Below are 19,046 nucleotides of genomic sequence, written 5' to 3'. Positions count from 1 at the left end.
GCCTCTGACCTCAATTTCCCTCCACCAATTCCGGATAAGGTCTAGAAAACCCTCAGCTTTTAACCACATATTTTCGAACCTGAAGGGAGATGGGCCTCTCCTCATCCCACCTCCTTCTAGCAGAATGGGAAAGTGGTCCGAAACAGGACGAGACAGCCTTCTTTGATTTACCCCACTGAACTGATCTAGCCAGCTAGGAGAAACCAAAAACCTGTCCAATCTTGCCCAGGACTGATTATTCAGGCCCCCGCTCCAAGTGAACACTCCCCCTTGCAACAGGAGATCTACCAGCCCTAATTCATCAATAATATAAGCAAACCTCCTCATGGTCGGGGTTATTCTCCCTTGGCGACTTCTTTCTCTTTGGAAGAGGGTACTATTGAAGTCACCCCCTAGGCACCAGGGCTCGTCCCAGATTCCTCTAACAGCCCCAAGCTCTTCCCACAGGCATTCTCTTTCCTCTTTAGTGAATGGGCCATAGACGGGACCGTAAACACCCAAACAGCCCCATCTTCCACATTCTTGAATCTACACGACAAGGAGTACTGTCCCTCCTCCCAATCCACAATTTCCAACGACCTTTTATCCCAGCAAATCAACAGACCTCCCGCCGCCCCATCCGCATCCAAAGCCCTCCAATCTAAAAATCTTCCTGTGCCTAAACTTCTCACCACCCCCTCTGACATTGGCTGGATTTTTGTCTCTTGAATACACAGTAAGTCAACTTTTTGATTCCTTATAAAAGTCTTGATAATCTTCCTCTTGGCCCTGTCATTCGCCCCCTCACATTCCAACTTAACAGCTTTAGCTTCATTAATCTACTGCAAGCTGATCCCCTTTGCCCTATGAAAGGCTTTTTTGCTTACACCCTTTCTCATAATTAATTGAGCACTCCAGTCTCTTCAATTCCCTTTCAAATTTTGACTTCTCCATCACTTCTTTGCTGTGAATTCTCTCCCGTCTCTTTCTTATTTTGATCAAGAAGTTCAAAATTTCCCTTTCCAACCCTTCTGTCGAAAAACCCAAAAAATGACTGAACTTGGCCAAACTGCTTTCTTCCCATCTATCCTCTTTCTCAGTTCTGACCTCTTGAAGTTCTGTCCTCTCTGAATTCCCCTCCACCCCCTAGCCAAAATGGGGTCCTTATTGAATTCTACCAAGTCCCAGCATCCATTGCCATCCATTCCGAGACCAACTTCATTACTTTCCTTTTGCAACCCAGAGTGATCGAAAGACTCCCCCCCCCGGAGTCCGATCAAAAGAATACAAGATGAGATGAGAAGACCCATATCCCCTTTCCCTCTCTATCCTTAGCCCAGAAACATACCTCATAGCTTCCTCTGCCAACGCCTTGTCTGTTGCTGAAAGTATGGCTTTCTCCCTTGTCTTCCTTGCTTCCTCTGGCTCCCATATGACTAGGTGCCCACCCTCTGAAGAGCTTCCGTTGCTGGCAATTCTACAGTCCAGAAGACTTCCTTTCTCCAGGGATTTTTTACCTTTGTTTTGGGCCATGGACTAACTTGATCTGGCCTCTTCCACCTCAGCCACTAGGCCTCTCCCGACATGAGCCCATCTTTTGGGCTGGTTGGTCCCTGGTCCACCAGGACTGGCCATCCCTTCCTTTAATGTCAGGCCCCTCACTATACTCAGCCCACATGGGCTTTTCTTCTTCTCTTCCCCCCTTATCATTGGCTCCTGGGCCTGATCCACTTTTCCTTTCCAGCTCAAATAACTTTCCTGCCAGCCCAGCCTTTTATTTGAACTTACCAACTCCTCGGGCCGTTCAAGGAAAGACTCTTGGATCGTGGGCTGAGTTGAACTGGCCCCATTCATAAAGCAGCCTTCCTTGTCAAAAGCCCAGCTCTTGGACGGCCCAGCCTCTATCCCCGCCCCCTCTTGCATCACTCCTTTTAGCTTTAGGCCCAAATGTTTCGGCCCACAGACCCTTCCTTCATAACCCATGGGCGCTGATTGTTGGGCCCGTTCAACTCTCCCTTCCCAGCCCATGACCCTCTTCTGTCTCCCTGTCCCCTCATCTGACGATAGCAGCTCCTCGGTCTTTTCACCGTCCGATTCTACCTCCACGCGCGAGTCGGAGCGTGATATATTATCATCCCTGACCTCCCCCCATCTTCGGCTATCAACCCTAAATTTCTTGACTGACGGCCTGAACTCCCACCAGAGGACAAGAGTGAAAACTTCCTCCTCGATCCCAATCTCCAACGTACTCGGTTTGTCTCCGCCGTCCGTCCTAACCAAAATCCTGGCCCATTGGAGCTCTTCCAGATTCTTCGTCTTCGAGTCGGTGTCAATGTAACCACCGCATTCATCCCCCACCCTTCTCAACACAGTCGAGTTCCACAACGACACAGGCAGTCCAAAGATTCTAACCCAAACCTCGTTACTTTCGTTCTCCTCCTCCCTGCATCCACTCCATTGGCTCCATTTCTCGAACTTCAGCCTTATCTCTCCCATCATTTTTTCACCTGATAGGGAAACCCTTTGCGCTTCTTCCAAATATTCGAATTCCAGCAAGATTCTGCTTCTCTCCAGTTTTGCCAGCCCTAGGCTTCCTTTCAACCCCCAAGATCTCGCCATAAATCTCCCCAATTTTTCCAAGTCTTCTTCCTCTCCAGACCTAGGGTTCCAACTCCCGACAACACAATACTCCAATTTTTCCAGATTTGACATGTCATTCAATCAATGAGTATACATAAGCATACGTGTGTGGGTCAAAAAATGCAGCAAAGAACAGTACAAGATGCAATATTATCAAATATGTCTTGTACATCACAAAACACCTGTTGGCCCGAAGAAAGAGTGATCCATGCAAAACTCTCTTTTTCATACAGGTTATATTTGTATCAATAGAAATAGGTCATGGAAAGTTTTTCCATAAAAGATAAGATATTCTCCTTTATTACAATGGATATTTTAGCATGAAAAATGGAAAATTTTCACCATGTTTCTTCATTTAGATTTGAGAGGAAAAAAATAACAGAGCTTGAAATTTAATCATTCTTCCTGCAAACATTTTCCATCAAAAACAAATAAATCCTAAAGGAAAGAATAATCTAAATCAAGTAATAAATGGAAAATATGGGGAAGGAGGAGTGCGAAGGTCTTGTGAAGTGAGAGATAGATATAGGGTTGGGTTATGGGAAGTTATCAAAAAGGATTTGGCCACCTTTTATAGCAAAAAGTTCTGTTTTTTTTTTTGGGAAATAGAAGGAAGGTGAAGTTTTAGAAGGATAGGTGATGTGGGAATAAGTTTTCCTACGCATCTTTCCCTTCTTTGTATGCCCTAGTCATATCAAAGGATGCTTGGGTGACACATTTACAGGACCAAACAGGAGAGAGCGGTCATTGAAACCCTTGTTCTAGACACTTGAATGATTGGGAGTTGGACAATGTAGAGGTTTTCCTTTCAAAGTTACAAGGAACATCAGTGAATAGTAAGTAGGAGGACAAGGTGGTGCAGATGGATTCAAGGAAGGATAAATTTCCTGTTAAGTCTTTATGGTGCTACTTCAAAACTAGGGTTTCGATTCCTTATCCAATGAGTGTAATTTGGAATCCATAGGTACCTTCCAAAGTCAATTTCTTCATGTGAGAAGCTAGTTGGGGAAAGATATTGACCCTAGATCAGCTTCAAAGAAGAGGGGTTATTGGCTAACAAATGTTATCTTTGTAAAGTTGAGGAAACCAATGATCATATCCTCTATCATGGCACCAAGACAAGGATTCCATAGCAATTGCTTTTTGCTCTATTTAGTGTTTAAGGTGGCATGGATCCATTGTGGGCAAAAGATGTAAGAAGGTTTGGAATGCAACTCCCTTGTGTATTTTTTGGACAAAATGGAAAGAAAGGTACTGAAGGTTTTTTGATACTGAAGAGCAGTCAGATCATGCTTTGAAAAAAAAAAAATTCAGTGATCTATTCCTATGGGTGAAGTTGTACATAGATATTACTATGCATTTAATCAATTTTGTTGATTAGTTGGACTCTCACTAAGGGAAGGGAGTTGTTTTTTGTGTCCTTTCTTTTTGGATGTGCCTTTTGGTGCTTGTTGTATAGATCCTATGTACTTTGGAGCATTATTTTTTTTGGTGCCTATTTATAAAATTTTATCATTGCCTATCAAAAAAAAATTATCCTTGATAAATCAGAGTGTGAAAAATCCCCATAAGCTCACTGAAGAAAAAATAAAATAACAAAATAAAAATCATTTATAAACATCCACAAGAAATTGTAGAGAAACATGAAAGCATTCACATGTGACAAAGAGACTATTCTATAACACTAGATGCATAACAAAAATTACCTCCAATAGCTTCCCTTCTTCTAGAAATTGCTCATACCTGAATAGGAAATACAAGATAATTACTTATTAGGAATGTGCACCAGTTAACTAAGTCTTCATTAAAAAAATACACAAGAACCACAGATACAAACAATTCAAATGAAAGGGTAACACTAGGTTTGGTTCCTAATGAAAAACTTTGTGGGGAAGGTAATGGAAGCTCTCTTTGAACTCGTTTTGATTCCTGCATAAATATGGCTTTTAACCATAAATCTAGAGGAGGAAGAAGATGGTTTACTGTGGAGTCCAAAGCTTTTGAACTTGTGATTGATGAAGTTGGAGGCAAGCTGAGAGGATGCATTTGGGAGAGATGCAAAGTGATAACATCTTGGATCAGATTTGGGGATGCAAGTCTCAGCAGCTTGTTGGCTGGAGTTGAATCCTGCTGTAGAGATAGAGATGATAGAAGTTGGTCCCTCGTTTGGGAGGAGGAGGGAACGAAGTATAGAATGGAGCGTCGTTCAAATGAGGCGGGAAGATTTCTTCTCTGCTCTGTTCGTGATTTAGAGGCAAAAAGATTTTGCTTAATTTTTCCATAAGGGAAGGGGTTATCTGGAGGGTGGAATATCTTGGCAGAGAAGCTGAGAGAGGTTGGGGTAGCTCCCTTTGGAGGATTAAAGGACCCTCTTTCACTTGAGGTACTGAAGAAGGAAAAAGAGCTTGAACCAAGGACCTTTGCGGATGTAGCAAAATCGAAAATGGGTAGACTTGGGGATAAGGTCTGGTTGGAAGTGGGAAGGAGGGTGAAGCCTGGTAGATTAGAGTAGCTGGGTCGCTACTTAGTGGGTAGATGGGAAAAGGTGGAGAACCATCCCCCTGAGTTGGAATATCTGAAAAACTAGGTTGTTCACGCTTGGCTCCTCAAAGGCAAGTTGGACATAGTTGTAATGGGAGGTGGGCTAATGCTCTTTGAGTTTGAATTGGTTAGTGAGGCCGAGCGTGTTCTTGCTAGAGGGAAGAGAAAGGTTTTAGGCAGTGTGTTATTGATGGAAAGATGGCACCCAAAGGTGGGGTGTTTTAGCAATAGAGCCTTTGCTAACGAGGCATGGGTGAGAGTGGTGGGTCTTCCCCTTTACTTATGGAACCGCGAGGTGTTTAAGTTGATAGGAGATGGTTGTGGTGGGTTCATTGCTGTGGACAACAAGACGGTTTCAATGGCAGAGTTGCAATGGGCTAGACTGTTGGTGAAGATGGTGGGTAGGGACACACCTTCTTCCGTCCAGATTGTGGATGAGTCGGGGTGCTTCTCAATCCAACTGTGGTGGGAATCCCCGCCTTGGTTCTCTCAGGTGGTGCCGGCGGGAAGTTGTCTCGGGAAAGGGGCTACAGTGGACGAAGCAGAAACAGGGAGTGGGTCACTTGCTGAGTGCAGAGGAGGCGTGTTGGTGAAGGATGGACAGCCAAAGAAGCAGGCGGGAGTAGTTGAGCCGCCCTGTGGTAGCTCTTCAAAAGGGGCTACAGGCTTTCCATCTGAGTCGACTGAAAGGGGACCTGGTGTGGAGGTGACTGATGGAGAAGATAGCCTTGGGATTAGAAGCCAAGGTGAAGGGAAAGTAGCCAGATTGGGAGGCCTTGAATCCGGGCCAGCAGCTTATGATTTTGGGCCCGATTGGGAGGCCCAGTTCAGTAGCGGGCTTGGGGAGGCTAGTCTCAAGCCAACCTCTGAGGGTGCCCAGAAGTATGGGCCGGATTGTGAGCCAAGGCCCATCACGATAAAAGAATGGGTGATGGGCAGCGAGGAGGCCTTTTTTCATTAAGGGCTCAATTGTGGGCTGCAAGGGGAGGGTCGGCATGGGTTTTGAGCCTGGGCTTGGGGGGATAAAAGGAGTTAGGGCTTTTCCTCATGCCGAGGTCGGGGAGATGGAAGTTAGGGCTACGAAGAAAGCTTCGTGTGTTCAAGATAAGGAGGATGGGGGGGTCGCTTGCTTTCTCGAAGGAGATTGGAGGGATTCAGAGTTTCTCTCGGTGAAAGAGAGAGCGCGAATGACTGAAGAAGCTCTGACAGCCGAGGCATCCAGGTACGAGTCCATTCCCGCTGTCTTTGGGGGGGGGCGAGTCCTCTTCTCTTCTTCTCCTCTCTTTGGGTGTGATCGGGCTTTGGTGGTGGGGGGTGTTTTGGGAACAGAAGACATTGATGAAGGAGTTGGGTATCAGGCTCCGCTACGCGCCATGCTGACTGACCGCAGTCCGTGGTAGACAGGTACAGAGGGGGAAAAGAATATGGATAACAGGCCGCAGGAGAGTGAGGATCTGGAGGAAAGAGAGGACCCGGGCAGCAGTTGGGATGAAAGTAGCTTGGCTAAGTTCAATAAGACTCTGGGGTTCACGACAGAAGATGTTGAAGGGGAAATTCTTTAATTACTTTTAAGGCTGAAAATCAGAAGGGATCAAGGCAAGAAGAAGGGAATTTCAGGAATGTCTAGGTTTGATCGGGAAGTGAAAAAACTGCAATGTTCGATTAATTATGATGGAGAGAGCAGAAAGAAAGGTTCGGATAGAAGAAATGGGGATAGAGCTTTGTGTTTTTAAATGAAGATTAAAATTTTATCTTGGAATGTCCGGGGGGTAAATGACAGAAATAAGAGGAGATTAATTAAGGCCTTAATCGGTTCCCAAAAAATGGACTTGGTCTGCCTGCAAGAGACTAAAATGTCAAAGATGTCTATAGGGGTGGTGAGAAGTCTTGGAGTGGGGAGATTTTTAGAATGGGGAGTCCTGAATGCGAGGGGTGCAGCTGGAGGGGTACTGGTTTTTTGGGATAATAGAGTGTTGGAGCCAGTAGGGATGGAGGTGGGTCTCTTCTCCATTTCCTGTCAGTTCAAGAATTGCGAAGATGGCTTTAGTTGGATTTTCTCAGGAATGTATGGCCCTACCTTAAAAAGATATAGAGAACTGTTTTGGGAAGAGTTAGGGGTCATCCGTGGGCTTTGGAGTGACCCTTGGTGTATCGGCGGAGACTTCAATATGATTAGATTTCCGAATGAGAGTATAAGAGGAGGGAGGTTGTCTTCTTCAATGAGAAGATTTTCGGAAGTAATTGATGACCTGGACTTGAGGGATCTCCCTCTTCAGGGGGGTCCATTCACCTGGAGCGGAGGGTTGAACAGTCAAGCTATGTCCAAGCTAGATCGTTTCTTGGTGTCGGAGGACTGGGAGGGCCACTTTAAGGGAGCAGTGCAAAGTACTCTTCCTAGGCCAGTGTCCGATCACTTTCCTATCCTATTGGATGGGGGAGGGGTTAGAAGAGGGTCTATTCCTTTCCGGTTTGAAAACATGTGGCTAAAGGAGGAGGGTTTTAAGGACCTATTGAAGAGGTGGTGGCAAAGTCTAAGATTCAATGGATCCTTTAGTTTCATCCTTGCAGAGAAGTTGAAGGCTTTGAAGGCTATCTTAAAGTCTTGGAACAAGGATGTTTTTGGGAAGGTGGGAGTCAATAAGAAATTGGCCTTGGACAAGGTGGATTTTTGGGACGGTCAAGAGAAGTTGCATCCATTATCAATGGAGGAACTGGAAGCTAAAAAGGAAGCAAAGGGGGATTTCGAAAAATGGGCTCTAATGGAGGAGGTTTCTTGGAGACAAAAATCAAGAGAAGTGTGGCTGAGGGAGTGTGATAGAAACACAGGCTTTTTTCATAAGATGGCTAATTCCCATAGAAGGAGAAACTGTCTGTCCAAGATTAAAATAGACGGAACCTGGTTAACTGAGGAGCAGGAGATTAAAGGGGGAGTGGTTAGAGCTTTTAAGGACCTTCTGACTGATCCGGGGGGTTGGCACCCATCTATGGAAGGTTTGGACTTTAATAGGATTGGAGATGAGGAAGTAGCTAGACTGGAGGAGGTATTTTCAGAGGATGAGGTCTTCTTGACTCTCTCAGATCTGAACGGGGACAAGGCTCCGTGTCCAAATGGTTTCCCCCTTAGTTTCTGGCAATTTTGTTGGGATTTTGTCAAAGAAGAGGTTATGGGTTTTTTGAAAGAATTTCACGAGCATGGCAGATTTGTTAGGAGCCTGAATTCAACCTTCTTGGTCCTAATCCCAAAAAAAGCAGGCGCCAAGGACCTTAGAGACTTCAGACCTATCAGTTTGGTGGGAGGATTGTATAAACTGTTGGCAAAAGTGTTAACTAACAGGCTTAAGAAGGTAGTGGGCAAAGTGGTGTCTTCAGCTCAAAATGCCTCTGTTGAAGGAAGACAGATTCTCGATGCTGCCCTTATTGCCAATGAGGCAATAGACTCCTTGTTGAAATGAAATGAGAGTGGGGTGTTATGTAAATTGGACTTAGAGAAGGCATATGATCACATAAACTGGAATTTTTTGCTGTTTGTAATGAAGCATGGGTTTTGGGGAGAAGTGGACCGGGTGGATCTCCTGGTGCATCTCTACAGCATCGTTTTCAGTCTTGGTCAATGGCACTTCGGAAGGCTACTTCAACAGTTCAAGGGGACCCCCTTTCCCCCTATCTTTTTGTGATAGGAATGGAGGCTCTTAGTAGGCTCATCCTTAGAGCAGTGGGGGGAGGGTTCCTTTCAGGCTGTAAAGTAAATGGAAGGGGTGGGGATGGGGCCTTGGTCTCTCATTTGTTGTTTGCCGACGACACCTTAGTGTTTTGTGAAGCTTCCGAAGATCAGATGGTTTACTTAAGCTGATTGTTGATGTGGTTTGAAGCCATATCAGGTTTGAGAATCAATTTGGACAAAAGTGAAATTTTGCCGGTTGGAAGAGTGGAGAATTTGGAGGCTTTGGCTCTCGAGGCTGGTTGCAAAGTGGGAAGGCTACCTTCTGCTTACTTGGGGATCCCTTTGGGGGCGAACCACAAGTCTGTGGCCGTTTGGGATGGGGTGGAAGAGAGATTTCGGAAAAGGCAATTTATATCCAAAGGAGGAAGAATCACTCTAATTCGTAGTACATTGTCAAGTATGCCCATATACTTGATGTCTTTACTTCGAATGCCAAGAGTGGTTAGTTTAAGGTTGGAAAAAATTCAAAGGGATTTCTTGTGGGGAGGGGGAGCTTTGGAGAGGAAGTCTCACCTAGTTAATTGGGATACCGTTTGTTTGGACAAAAGGAAGGGTGGCTTGGGAGTTAGACGTCTATCTACTCTCAATAGGGCCCTTCTTTGCAAGTGGAACTGGCGCTTTGCGAATGAAAGGGAGAATCTTTGGAGGCATGTCATTAGTAGGAAGTTCGGGGAGGAAGAAGGGGGTTGGGTTACTAGAGAAGTTAGGGAGAGTTATGGAGTAGGATTTTGGAAGGAAATAAGGAAGGAAGGTGCCCTTATGCAAAATAAAGTCGTTTTTTCAGTGGTGAATGGTAGAAGGGTGAAATTTTGGAAAGATAATTGGTGTGGGAACCTCGCACTCTGTAATTCTTTTCCCTCCTTGTATGCTTTTGCTTCCTCTAAGGAGGCTTGGGTAGTGGAGTTTTGGGATCCTTCGGGAGAGGAAGGGGTTTGGAGTCCTAAATTCTCTAGGCCCTTCAATGATTGGGAGGTGGAGGAGGTGGAGAGGCTACTTTTGACAATCCGGGGAGTAATGCTTATTCCTCTTGTGAAAGATAGAATGCTGTGGAAAGAGACTTCGAATGGGATTTTCTCAGTTAAATCCCTTTATAATGATCTAGCTTCAAGAAGAGTTGATCTATTCCCTTATGGTATGATCTGGAGCCCTAGTGTGCCTACCAAAGTGAGCTTTTTCACTTGGGAGGCTTCTTGGGGTAAGGTGCTTACTCTGGATCAGCTTAAAAAGAGGGGTCGGGTTCTTGCTAATAGATGTTTCCTTTGCTGTGAGGAAGAGGAGTCCATTGATCATATTCTTATGCATTGCACCAGGGCAAGAGTTTTATGGGAGTTATTGTTTGCCCTTTTTGGAGTTACTTGGGTCCTCCCTTTTTCGGTTAGAGATACCCTTATTGGATGGCGGGGCTTTAACTTGGGCAAGAAGCGTAGAAAGGTGTGGAAGGCAGCCCCTTTGTGCCTTTTTTGGGCGGTTTGGAAGGAAAGAAATAGGATTGCCTTTGATAATGAGGATTTTTTGATTCATAGGTTGAAAAATTATTTTGTTTGTAATCTTTGGTTGTGGACTAAGTCGGTTGTAAATGAAGGTCCTCTTCTTTTACTTAGTTTTTTTTATTGGCTAGGCGCTAGATGAGGGATGGTTTTGTATCTTCTCTTCTTTTGTTTGTGCCTTAAGGTGCCTCTTGTATACCCCCTGTATGCTTTTGGGTTAACCTCAAGGTGCCCTTTTCTAATATATTTCTGCATTTGCCTATCAAAAAAAAAAAGGTTTGGTTCCTAATGAAGTAAAGGAAAATAATAAAAAAAATTTCCCTGTTTCTTTTCATTTCCTCAGTTTTGGTTCCCAAAAAAATGTAGGAAATAACAGAGATATTTGTTATCACTTGCCCGCTTCTCTGTGTAACCAAACAAAGGGGGAAAGGAGTACAAATCTCAATCCACTCTAAAATTCATACACAGTAACTTAAGGCAGGAATATGGATGTTCAAAACAAATCCTAACCCTCAGTTCAGTTGTTCCTCAGACAAAGCATGAAAATAATTAAAAAAAAATTGTATGATTTTAATTTCACCTCCTCAGTTTTCTGGGTAATTAAATAGAAGACGAAAGAATGAAAATAAATAAACATACAAGGACAGCAGGTATAAAACCATAACCTCGGCTTCTTTACAAAAAAAATGTAGGAAAATAACAAAAATTTCTATTGTTTTCTTTTGTGACATTCCACAATTCTAAGCCTCAGGATATAAACACCCATTCAGTCCAAAATTCATGTTAGGCAAAATCTGAGGATTGCAGGTAGGACATTTCAAATAAGCCCCAATATCAGTTCAGTTTTCTCAGAAAAATAACAAGAAGGTCCATAATCTCCCTTTTATTTCTTAAGTTTTTGCATAAACCAAAAAAAAACCCTAACCCTCAGTTTGGTTCCTAGGAAAATATTGGTAACAAAACCTTTTGCCATCTTTCTTTTTATCTCAGTTTGGCTCCTAAGAAAATGGGGAAGATATAGATAGTGTATTGTTAGGAATAGAAATACAAAGTCCCTACAATTAATATAAATAAATAAACAAGAACTACAGCTCCATGTATGGACAATTCAAAAACACCCTAACCCTCAGATTGATTTTCACAGGAAATGCAGGGGACAAAAACACCAAAGTTTCTGTAATTTCCATTTCATTGCCCAAGTATTCTGGTTAACCATTCATAGAGAGAACAAAACTGAAGAGAGAGGGCAAAGACATAACTGAGAAACGTGGGAAAATAAAAGAATTATTTTATTATTAAGAATACAACTACTATTCATGCTAAATTTCATATGAATACATAAGCAATAACTGCAGGTGCCAGAATTTAAGGCAAACCCTAACCCTCAGCTTCTCAGAAAAACGCAGGAAAAATATCAAAGAAAAAATACCAATTCACCCTAAATTCCACATCTTGAAGAGAGAGAGAAACAGTGGCTATAAAATTCAAATGAAGCCTAACCCCCAATTTTCATTTCGTTTTTCTAAATTTTTTCTAGTTTACAGGTATCTCCAATATGGCCAAACCCTCATTATGGTGAAATCAACCAAAAAAAATCTCCATAATTTGCATTTGTTTTCCAGAATTTTTTCTGGTTAACAGGAATTCAAATAAATCCAAACCCTGACTTTACTGAACCCGAAAACAACATTTTTTTCTGGTTCACAAGTTCTCGAATAAATCTAAAAAGTTTTTTTTTTTATAGGTAAAAGTGAGAATATATTAAAAGCCCAAAGAGCACATCAGTGTACACACAAAGTAGACAAAGTGCACCACGGCAGAAGAACAAAAAGAACAAGGAAAAACAACCAAACCCAACACCCCATAGAAACAATTTTCTCCCATCGTTCTCAATCACCCTGCAAACCACCCACTGCACAACACGCCTTGTCTTCAGTCCCTCTCCTTGTGTCCACCTTCCTCAGCAGGGACATCATCTCATTTTCGAAACCCACCACTGGCATTCGCAAAAAGCTACTGAACCTAGTCAGCTTATCAAAAAGATTCTCCGAAGGAAGCACCTCCCCCATGGAGCAGCTGCTTGACTTTATCTTGGAAGTGTCTGACTCCCCAAAACTGGCAACGATGTCTTTGCACAAAGAAATTGCCTCAAAGTTCTGTGGAAACTCCAGCAAAGAACCATCCTTCAACATCATCTTAAGCAGACGACTTCCTTCTCCCAAAGCCCCACCAGGAAGTCCCTCTTTCAACCGCGCAATCTTATCCCATCCACGACCTTCAACCACGAGCTGGTTCCCTAACTCCATCATCTAACGGCCTAGCCTTTGGAACCAAAGATGAAGAAAAAGGAGACAGCTGAAAACTACCATTTTCGTTTTGTTTCTGATTTATTTTTCTGGTTTGCAGGTATTCAAATAACCCCAAATCCTCATTTTGGTTATATAAACAAAAAATCTAAGTAATTTTCATTTTATTCTGGGACCTTTTTCAAGGTATGTAAACTTTCACTTTGCTGAAAATAACAAAAACCCCCATAATGTTCATTTCGTTTCTGGATTTTTTTTTCCTGGTTTACCGGTATTCAAAAACAAACTCAAATCCTCACATTACTCAAAACAACCAAAGAAAAAAAATTCTCAGTAATTTTCATTTGATTTCCACAATTTTTTTTCCGGGTCACAGCTATTCAAATGAACTCTAACCCTCGCTTTGGCGGACGAAAACAACAAAAATAGACCTAATTTTCATTTCGCCTCAGAAAATTTTTCTTGTAAGCTAAACAAACAGATTGTGAAAGGAATTGAAGAGACGTAACTGAGAAACCTCGGAGAGGGAGAGAACATTGGAGGAGCGAAGGCTGGAGCAGATCCAATCGAGAATGGGTCGAGCATCTTCGTACTGGAAAGGCCATTCGAAGCTGTCTGGGTCGAGAGCTTCAGCTCCTTCGTAGCCCAATTCTCCCAACAGCGCGCAGAGCCTGGCGCCACTCATCGTCGGCGTATGGGCTCAGATCTGGAAGGCTTGCATTTCAAAATTGAGGAGATCTGACGAGTGGAAGCCGGAGTGGGTGGTTTGGCGCCGGCCTCCTTTGAGTTGAGATGCCGCCTAGAGCTTCGTCGTTTTCGATTTTTTTTTTTTTTTTTATTACGGGGAATTTTTTTTTTAAACAAAATATAAAATTTGTTTCCGCGTGAATTTGAATCGAGCTTTTTTATTTTAACAAAAAATACTCTTCCCGTGCTTCTCTCTATACTCTTAGTATAAGATGCACGTGTATACGTAATTCTAGAATATTAATAACAAATTGTATTAGTTGTTTAATGTTATTTTCACTTATTTTATATATATTTATTTTAAAAAATAATTATTAAAAATAAAACACAAAATATAAAAATTATTTTTAAAACATATTTAAAATTATTGAAAACGGATTAAAAATATTTTAGGTTTTCAAATAAACTTTTGTTATACAAAAATTAGAGAACGGTAAAAACAGTTATCACCTTGAAAAATAATTTTTTATTTTTTAAAGTAAAAAACAATTTTTAAATATCCATAATACTATGTGGCTATTATTTTTTGTTTTCAATTTTTAAAAATAATAGAAAAACATACACTATTATTTATCTTTCACATAAAATCATTATTTTTCAATTTTTTTTTTGCTAGGCAAATTAATTCAAAATTAAAATAGACCTCATGTATTTGATTAGTTAACAAGTCTATTGATTTTTAAAAATAATTTAAAACTTAAATAATAAACTTATTAATACTATAAATTTATGAACAAAAATTGGTTCAAAACAACTCTATTGTTTCTTTTCTACATAAAATTATTATTTCTTAAATTTTTTTCACTAGCTAAATGAACTCTAAATTAAATAAGACTTAACGTGTTACATTCATTATCAAGTTTAATAATTTTTAAAAATAACTTAAAGCTCAAATAATAAACTTATTAATATTATAAATTTATAGATAAATTTTGGTTTATAATGAGTTTATTATTTTTTAAGAAAATAACTTTTTATTTGTTATAATATTACTATTTATGATTTTATTACAATATTACTATTTATATTTTACTAAAAACTGATTTATTTTTAAATTTTTTTATAATTACAAAATTGTTTTCATTTTCAATAAGACTTTAGTTAAATTTAATTAATTAATATTATATAAATCTAATTTAAAATGTTTTTACAAATTAGAAAAAAAAAACAATTTATCTAAACAAGTCTTTCTATTTTTTATTTTTAAAATCCTTTTATAAAATCAACTTGTTAAATATCCTTATTTTTATAAAACATAAAAAAAAATTAAAAAAAAATTGAAGATAATTTATTCTCTTCTGACATTAAAAAAGAAAAATCATCTCCTTTAGCATACTTCAAAAATCAAAGTTCCAACTGTCAACACTTTGTGGCGGATTTCAAAAAATTTTCAAGCACGCAAGTCTCAAGTCCAACTCAAGTCCAATTTCCTCGTCTATAAATAGAGAAATTACCATCATTACAAGGCAATGTCAGAAGACAATAAATTATCTTCCTCTTCTTCTTCTTCACGTGGCTTTTGAAAGTCATATTGGTAAACAAATAACGCTATTTGACACTATTCATTACTATTTGAATAGGTTTTTTTTTCTTTGCGTTTCATACGCATTCTTCACAATTTGTTCATATTTTTCACATTTTTTTATTTATTTTTTACTGGATAAATACAGGGAGACAATTGTACAAATATACAGTTGTACAAAAGATTCTTGAAATCTTTTATCTAGATTGACTCATAGGTCTTTTGTAAAGGATTAACTCAGGGTCTACATATGAATCATCTGATAAAGTTGTCTCTTCAATTTCTTCATTTTCTTGATGATCGCCAAACTATTTGAGGGTTTGAATGAGCCCTTGATGATATTGCTCTAAATTAGTAGCAGTGGCTATGAAGCTTGACAATTGCTTTTTAAAGTTAGGAATTCTTTTTTAGTCGACCCTTGAGAATAGCTTGTTGATTTGAATTTGATGATCCTGGTCTTGAAATTATTCGCAAAATCTTTTGTTAACATACAAAATCATGATTGAATTTGTCCCACCATTTGATGTTGAATTTTTTAGAAAGAGACAATGGAAAAGGATAAGGTTGCTCTTGTTTCTTGATAATATTCCATGTGAGAATCCATGGAATTCTTAATCTTTGAACAAAACGTCAGGAGTCTCGGTTGAGTGCTGGACTGAAATGAGGTCTTTTTTCTTGTAAAAGTCAAATTTTTCTTGAACTTCAAGAGGAAATATTGAGTCTAGTATACCAAAGAAAGTCCACCATTTTTTAAACCAAAGAGAAAATTTGGTATTACAATTCCTTGACAATTGGATGAACCAAGAATTCTGGTAACTTTTCAAATAAAACATATTGTACCAAGCATCCATATAATCTATGTAATTGTAGCTCATGGGATGGAAAGGTTGACTAAACGCCTTACAGGTGAAGGGTTTTTTATTCCAATCTGACATGGTCATGACTTTAAGAATTTGACATTTGGAAAAGGCAATCCTTTGAGAATTGTTTTTATCAGTGTTATTAGTAATTTCAATTGAATCGGTGTCCACTAAGATGAACTCATAAAATTGACGAGCTTTCAAAGGATCATTGGAATTGAAGTTGACTCCTTGAGGAAAGATATAAGGAAGAATTTTAGGAATCTCTTCATAATTGAACTCTGGCTCAATGAAAGCAATTTATAAGGTTTTAGATTTTTGATATATTGACTAGTTGGAAAAGAAGAAGAATGAGAAAGTAATGCTGAAATAGTGCTAGGACTGGATTAACTCTGAACAAGAATAATCTTAAATGTTGATTTAGAAGCTTGAATGAAACTTTTTGAAGGTTGAAGATGAGGAAAATTTGAACTCAGAACTTGAAAGGAATTTGATGTTTGTAATGGAAAAGTAGGACGAATATTTGAAAAAATTGAAATCATTGCATATGAAGCTTTGGTTTTCTTGGATGATGAAGGAAGTTGGGGCCTAACGGGAGTGCCCATTAGGATGGAAGAGGATCCTTACCCTGTAAAAACTCCCGAGTAAGAAAGTCGGGAAGGGAATTCAACTCTCTTTTGATAAATTCAATTTCAAAATCAAAATTTGAAAGTAAAGCTTGTCATCTTGCAAAAATTTGTTTTGAAACTAAATTTTTGATATCATTTTGTAAAATATATTTTGCAGCTTTGCAATCAATTTTTAAAAGAATTTTTTTGTTTATCAAATCACTTTGAAATTTTGAAATACATAAAACTATAGATAAAACTTCTTTTTTGACAATTGAATAATTTATTTGAGTGCTTAACTAGATCCCTGAATGATATCTAACTATATGTACTTGATTGTTATATTCTTGCTTTAATATGCCTCCATAACCTAAATTAGATGCATCTGATTCTACAATGAGAAATGCATTGGGATAAGGGATGTTAATGCATAGTAAATGTTTGACTCTTTGTTTAATTTCTTTGACCAAATTAGTATGATGCTCAGTTCATGTAGGTGCATTTTTCCTAAGTCTTTTGTATAAAGGTTCACAAATGATTCTCGAATCTTTGAAATAATCAGAAACATAATTTAAACAACCTAGAAATCTTTGCAATTGTTTTTTTATCTTTTGTTTCATCAGAAAATTAGTCAGCAACTTCTATTAACCTTTGAATCGATTTTGTTTTTCCTTGAAAATTTTCATGTCCTAAAAATCTAATATTTGTTTGAAATAATTTCATTTTTGGAGCAGAACATGCCATTCCATTTGCTTCAATTACGTTGAAAAACTTTTTAAAATGAACAAAATGTTTTTCTTATAAATCAGAAAATACTAAAACATCATCAATGCATGTAATTATAAATTGAAAATGGGGGTTAAAAATATCATTCGTAATATTTTGAAATTCAAAAGGGGCATTTTTTAGACCAAAAGGCATGACATTCCATTCATAATGACCAAAAGGGACTGTAAAAGCAATTTTGTATCTATCTTCTTCTTTAATTTGGACTTGCCAAAATCCTGATTTCATATCAAATTTTGAATAAATTACAGCACTATGAAGTCTTTTGAGTGAATCTTGCTTATTAGGAATAGGGTATCTTATCCATTGTAATACTTTATTTAAAGGTTTATAATTAATGACTAATCTAGGTGCACCTATTTCTAGTTCAACAGCATTTTGAACATAAAAAGCAGCACAACTCCAAAGGGATTTTGAGGGTCTAATTAATTTATTCTTTATTAATGAATCAATTTCTTGTTTACAGTACTCTAAAAGTTTTTCATTCATTTGAATAGGTCTTACTTTAGTGTGAATTTTAGATTCATCAAAATTTTGAATGTAAGGTAAACTTATCTCATGTTTCTTTCGGGACCAAAAGGCATTTGGAAGATCATAACAAGTTTCTTTTTGAAAAATATCTTAAATTTCTTTTATTATCTTTTGAACTTTATCTTCTAGAAGTTGTTCTTCTACTTTTTTATATTGAATTTCTTTTGATAGAAAATTTATATGAGCTTGTTTCCTTTGAATTAAATTTATCCTTTTATTTATTGAATCACTTTGGACTTGATGTATTTCATTTTTAGTTAATGGGTATATAAAAAGGAAAAATATGGTGTTTCCTAATATTGTAGTCTTGACACCTTCATCATTTACTTGAAAATGGTAAAGTAATATAATAAAAGGAGTTCCTAAGATTAAAGGTTTAGTCAAATTTTATACTAACACAGATTGAGTTATAAAACAATAATTATTTTGACAAATATGAACATTTTGAAGTTTGTATTCTATATCTAATTTTTCTTTATTTGCAGCAAAAAGTTCTTCTCTTGTTTTTTCATAATATTGAGTAAGTATTAATCTTTCTTGAATACAATTCATATCGTCTCATGAGCCTATTAATGCTACTATTTCCATTTCAAAATCTTTAATTATAACTTTTACATTAGTATACCATCTTTGAAAATCTATTTTTGATATTGTATTTATAATTGATTCTATAGGGGTTTGTTTATTAGGTATTATTATTCCTGGATCTTGATTATCAGATGTTTCAACAAAATTTTCTTATTTATATTGTATTATATTTCTTATTTGTTCATTTTCTTGTTTTAATTGATCTATTTGCTTTTTTATTTCTTGTATTTCTTCTTTCAAATCTTCAATAGTTATAGAATCTTGAATCTTCTTCAATCTATTGAAAATTTCATCCATCAAGTACTATATAGGTTTAATTTCTTGAGTTTTATTTGAATTTTCGTGAGAATTAAGTTTTTTAGGTTTTGTAAATAATTTCTTTGTGTTTCCTCATCTTTTATTTTATCTATAACATCAAAAAATATTTGTTTATCTACTTTTGAAGATATTACATTTATTGTTTTGATTATTTTGGGGTTTTCTTTATTTTCTATTTTTCCTTCTTCATTAATTTCACTTGTTGTTTTTTCTATCTTTAGTATTGATGTTTCATCTACCTCTCTTGGGGTAGAAGAAAACAAAATTTGATTAAATTTTGTTTTCACTTGACTCTTTTCTTGATTTTTCTTGATTTAAGTTTTGTTGATCTAATAATTTTTTATTATGTGGAGAATTTTCTAATACTTTTCTCAATGTTAATGTTGCAATTTTTTTAAGGGGTTTCCTAAAT

General features: G+C 38.2%; 1 protein-coding gene across 2 annotated transcripts in view; it reads right to left on the bottom strand.

Moving 5' to 3' along the window:
* The window catches only part of LOC117918342 (AUGMIN subunit 3-like), a 42,100-nt gene extending 28,600 nt beyond the window's left edge, over nt 1-13,500 (bottom strand). For both annotated transcript variants that reach the window (XM_034834913.1, XM_034834914.1), the window contains exons 1-2: nt 13,184-13,500; nt 4,326-4,362 (exon numbers count right to left, since the gene is read on the bottom strand). In XM_034834913.1, coding sequence (XP_034690804.1) covers nt 4,326-4,362; nt 13,184-13,359 — 213 coding nt within the window. In that variant the 5' untranslated portion in view covers nt 13,360-13,500. The remainder of the gene's footprint in view (nt 1-4,325; nt 4,363-13,183) is intronic.
* Between the last annotated feature and the right edge of the window lie 5,546 nt (nt 13,501-19,046).

Source organism: Vitis riparia, chromosome 7, assembly GCF_004353265.1.
Source record: "Vitis riparia cultivar Riparia Gloire de Montpellier isolate 1030 chromosome 7, EGFV_Vit.rip_1.0, whole genome shotgun sequence".
Taxonomy (NCBI): Eukaryota; Viridiplantae; Streptophyta; class Magnoliopsida; order Vitales; family Vitaceae; genus Vitis; species Vitis riparia.
Note: the sequence above shows the minus strand (reverse complement) of the source record. Positions and strands in the feature narration are given on the sequence as shown.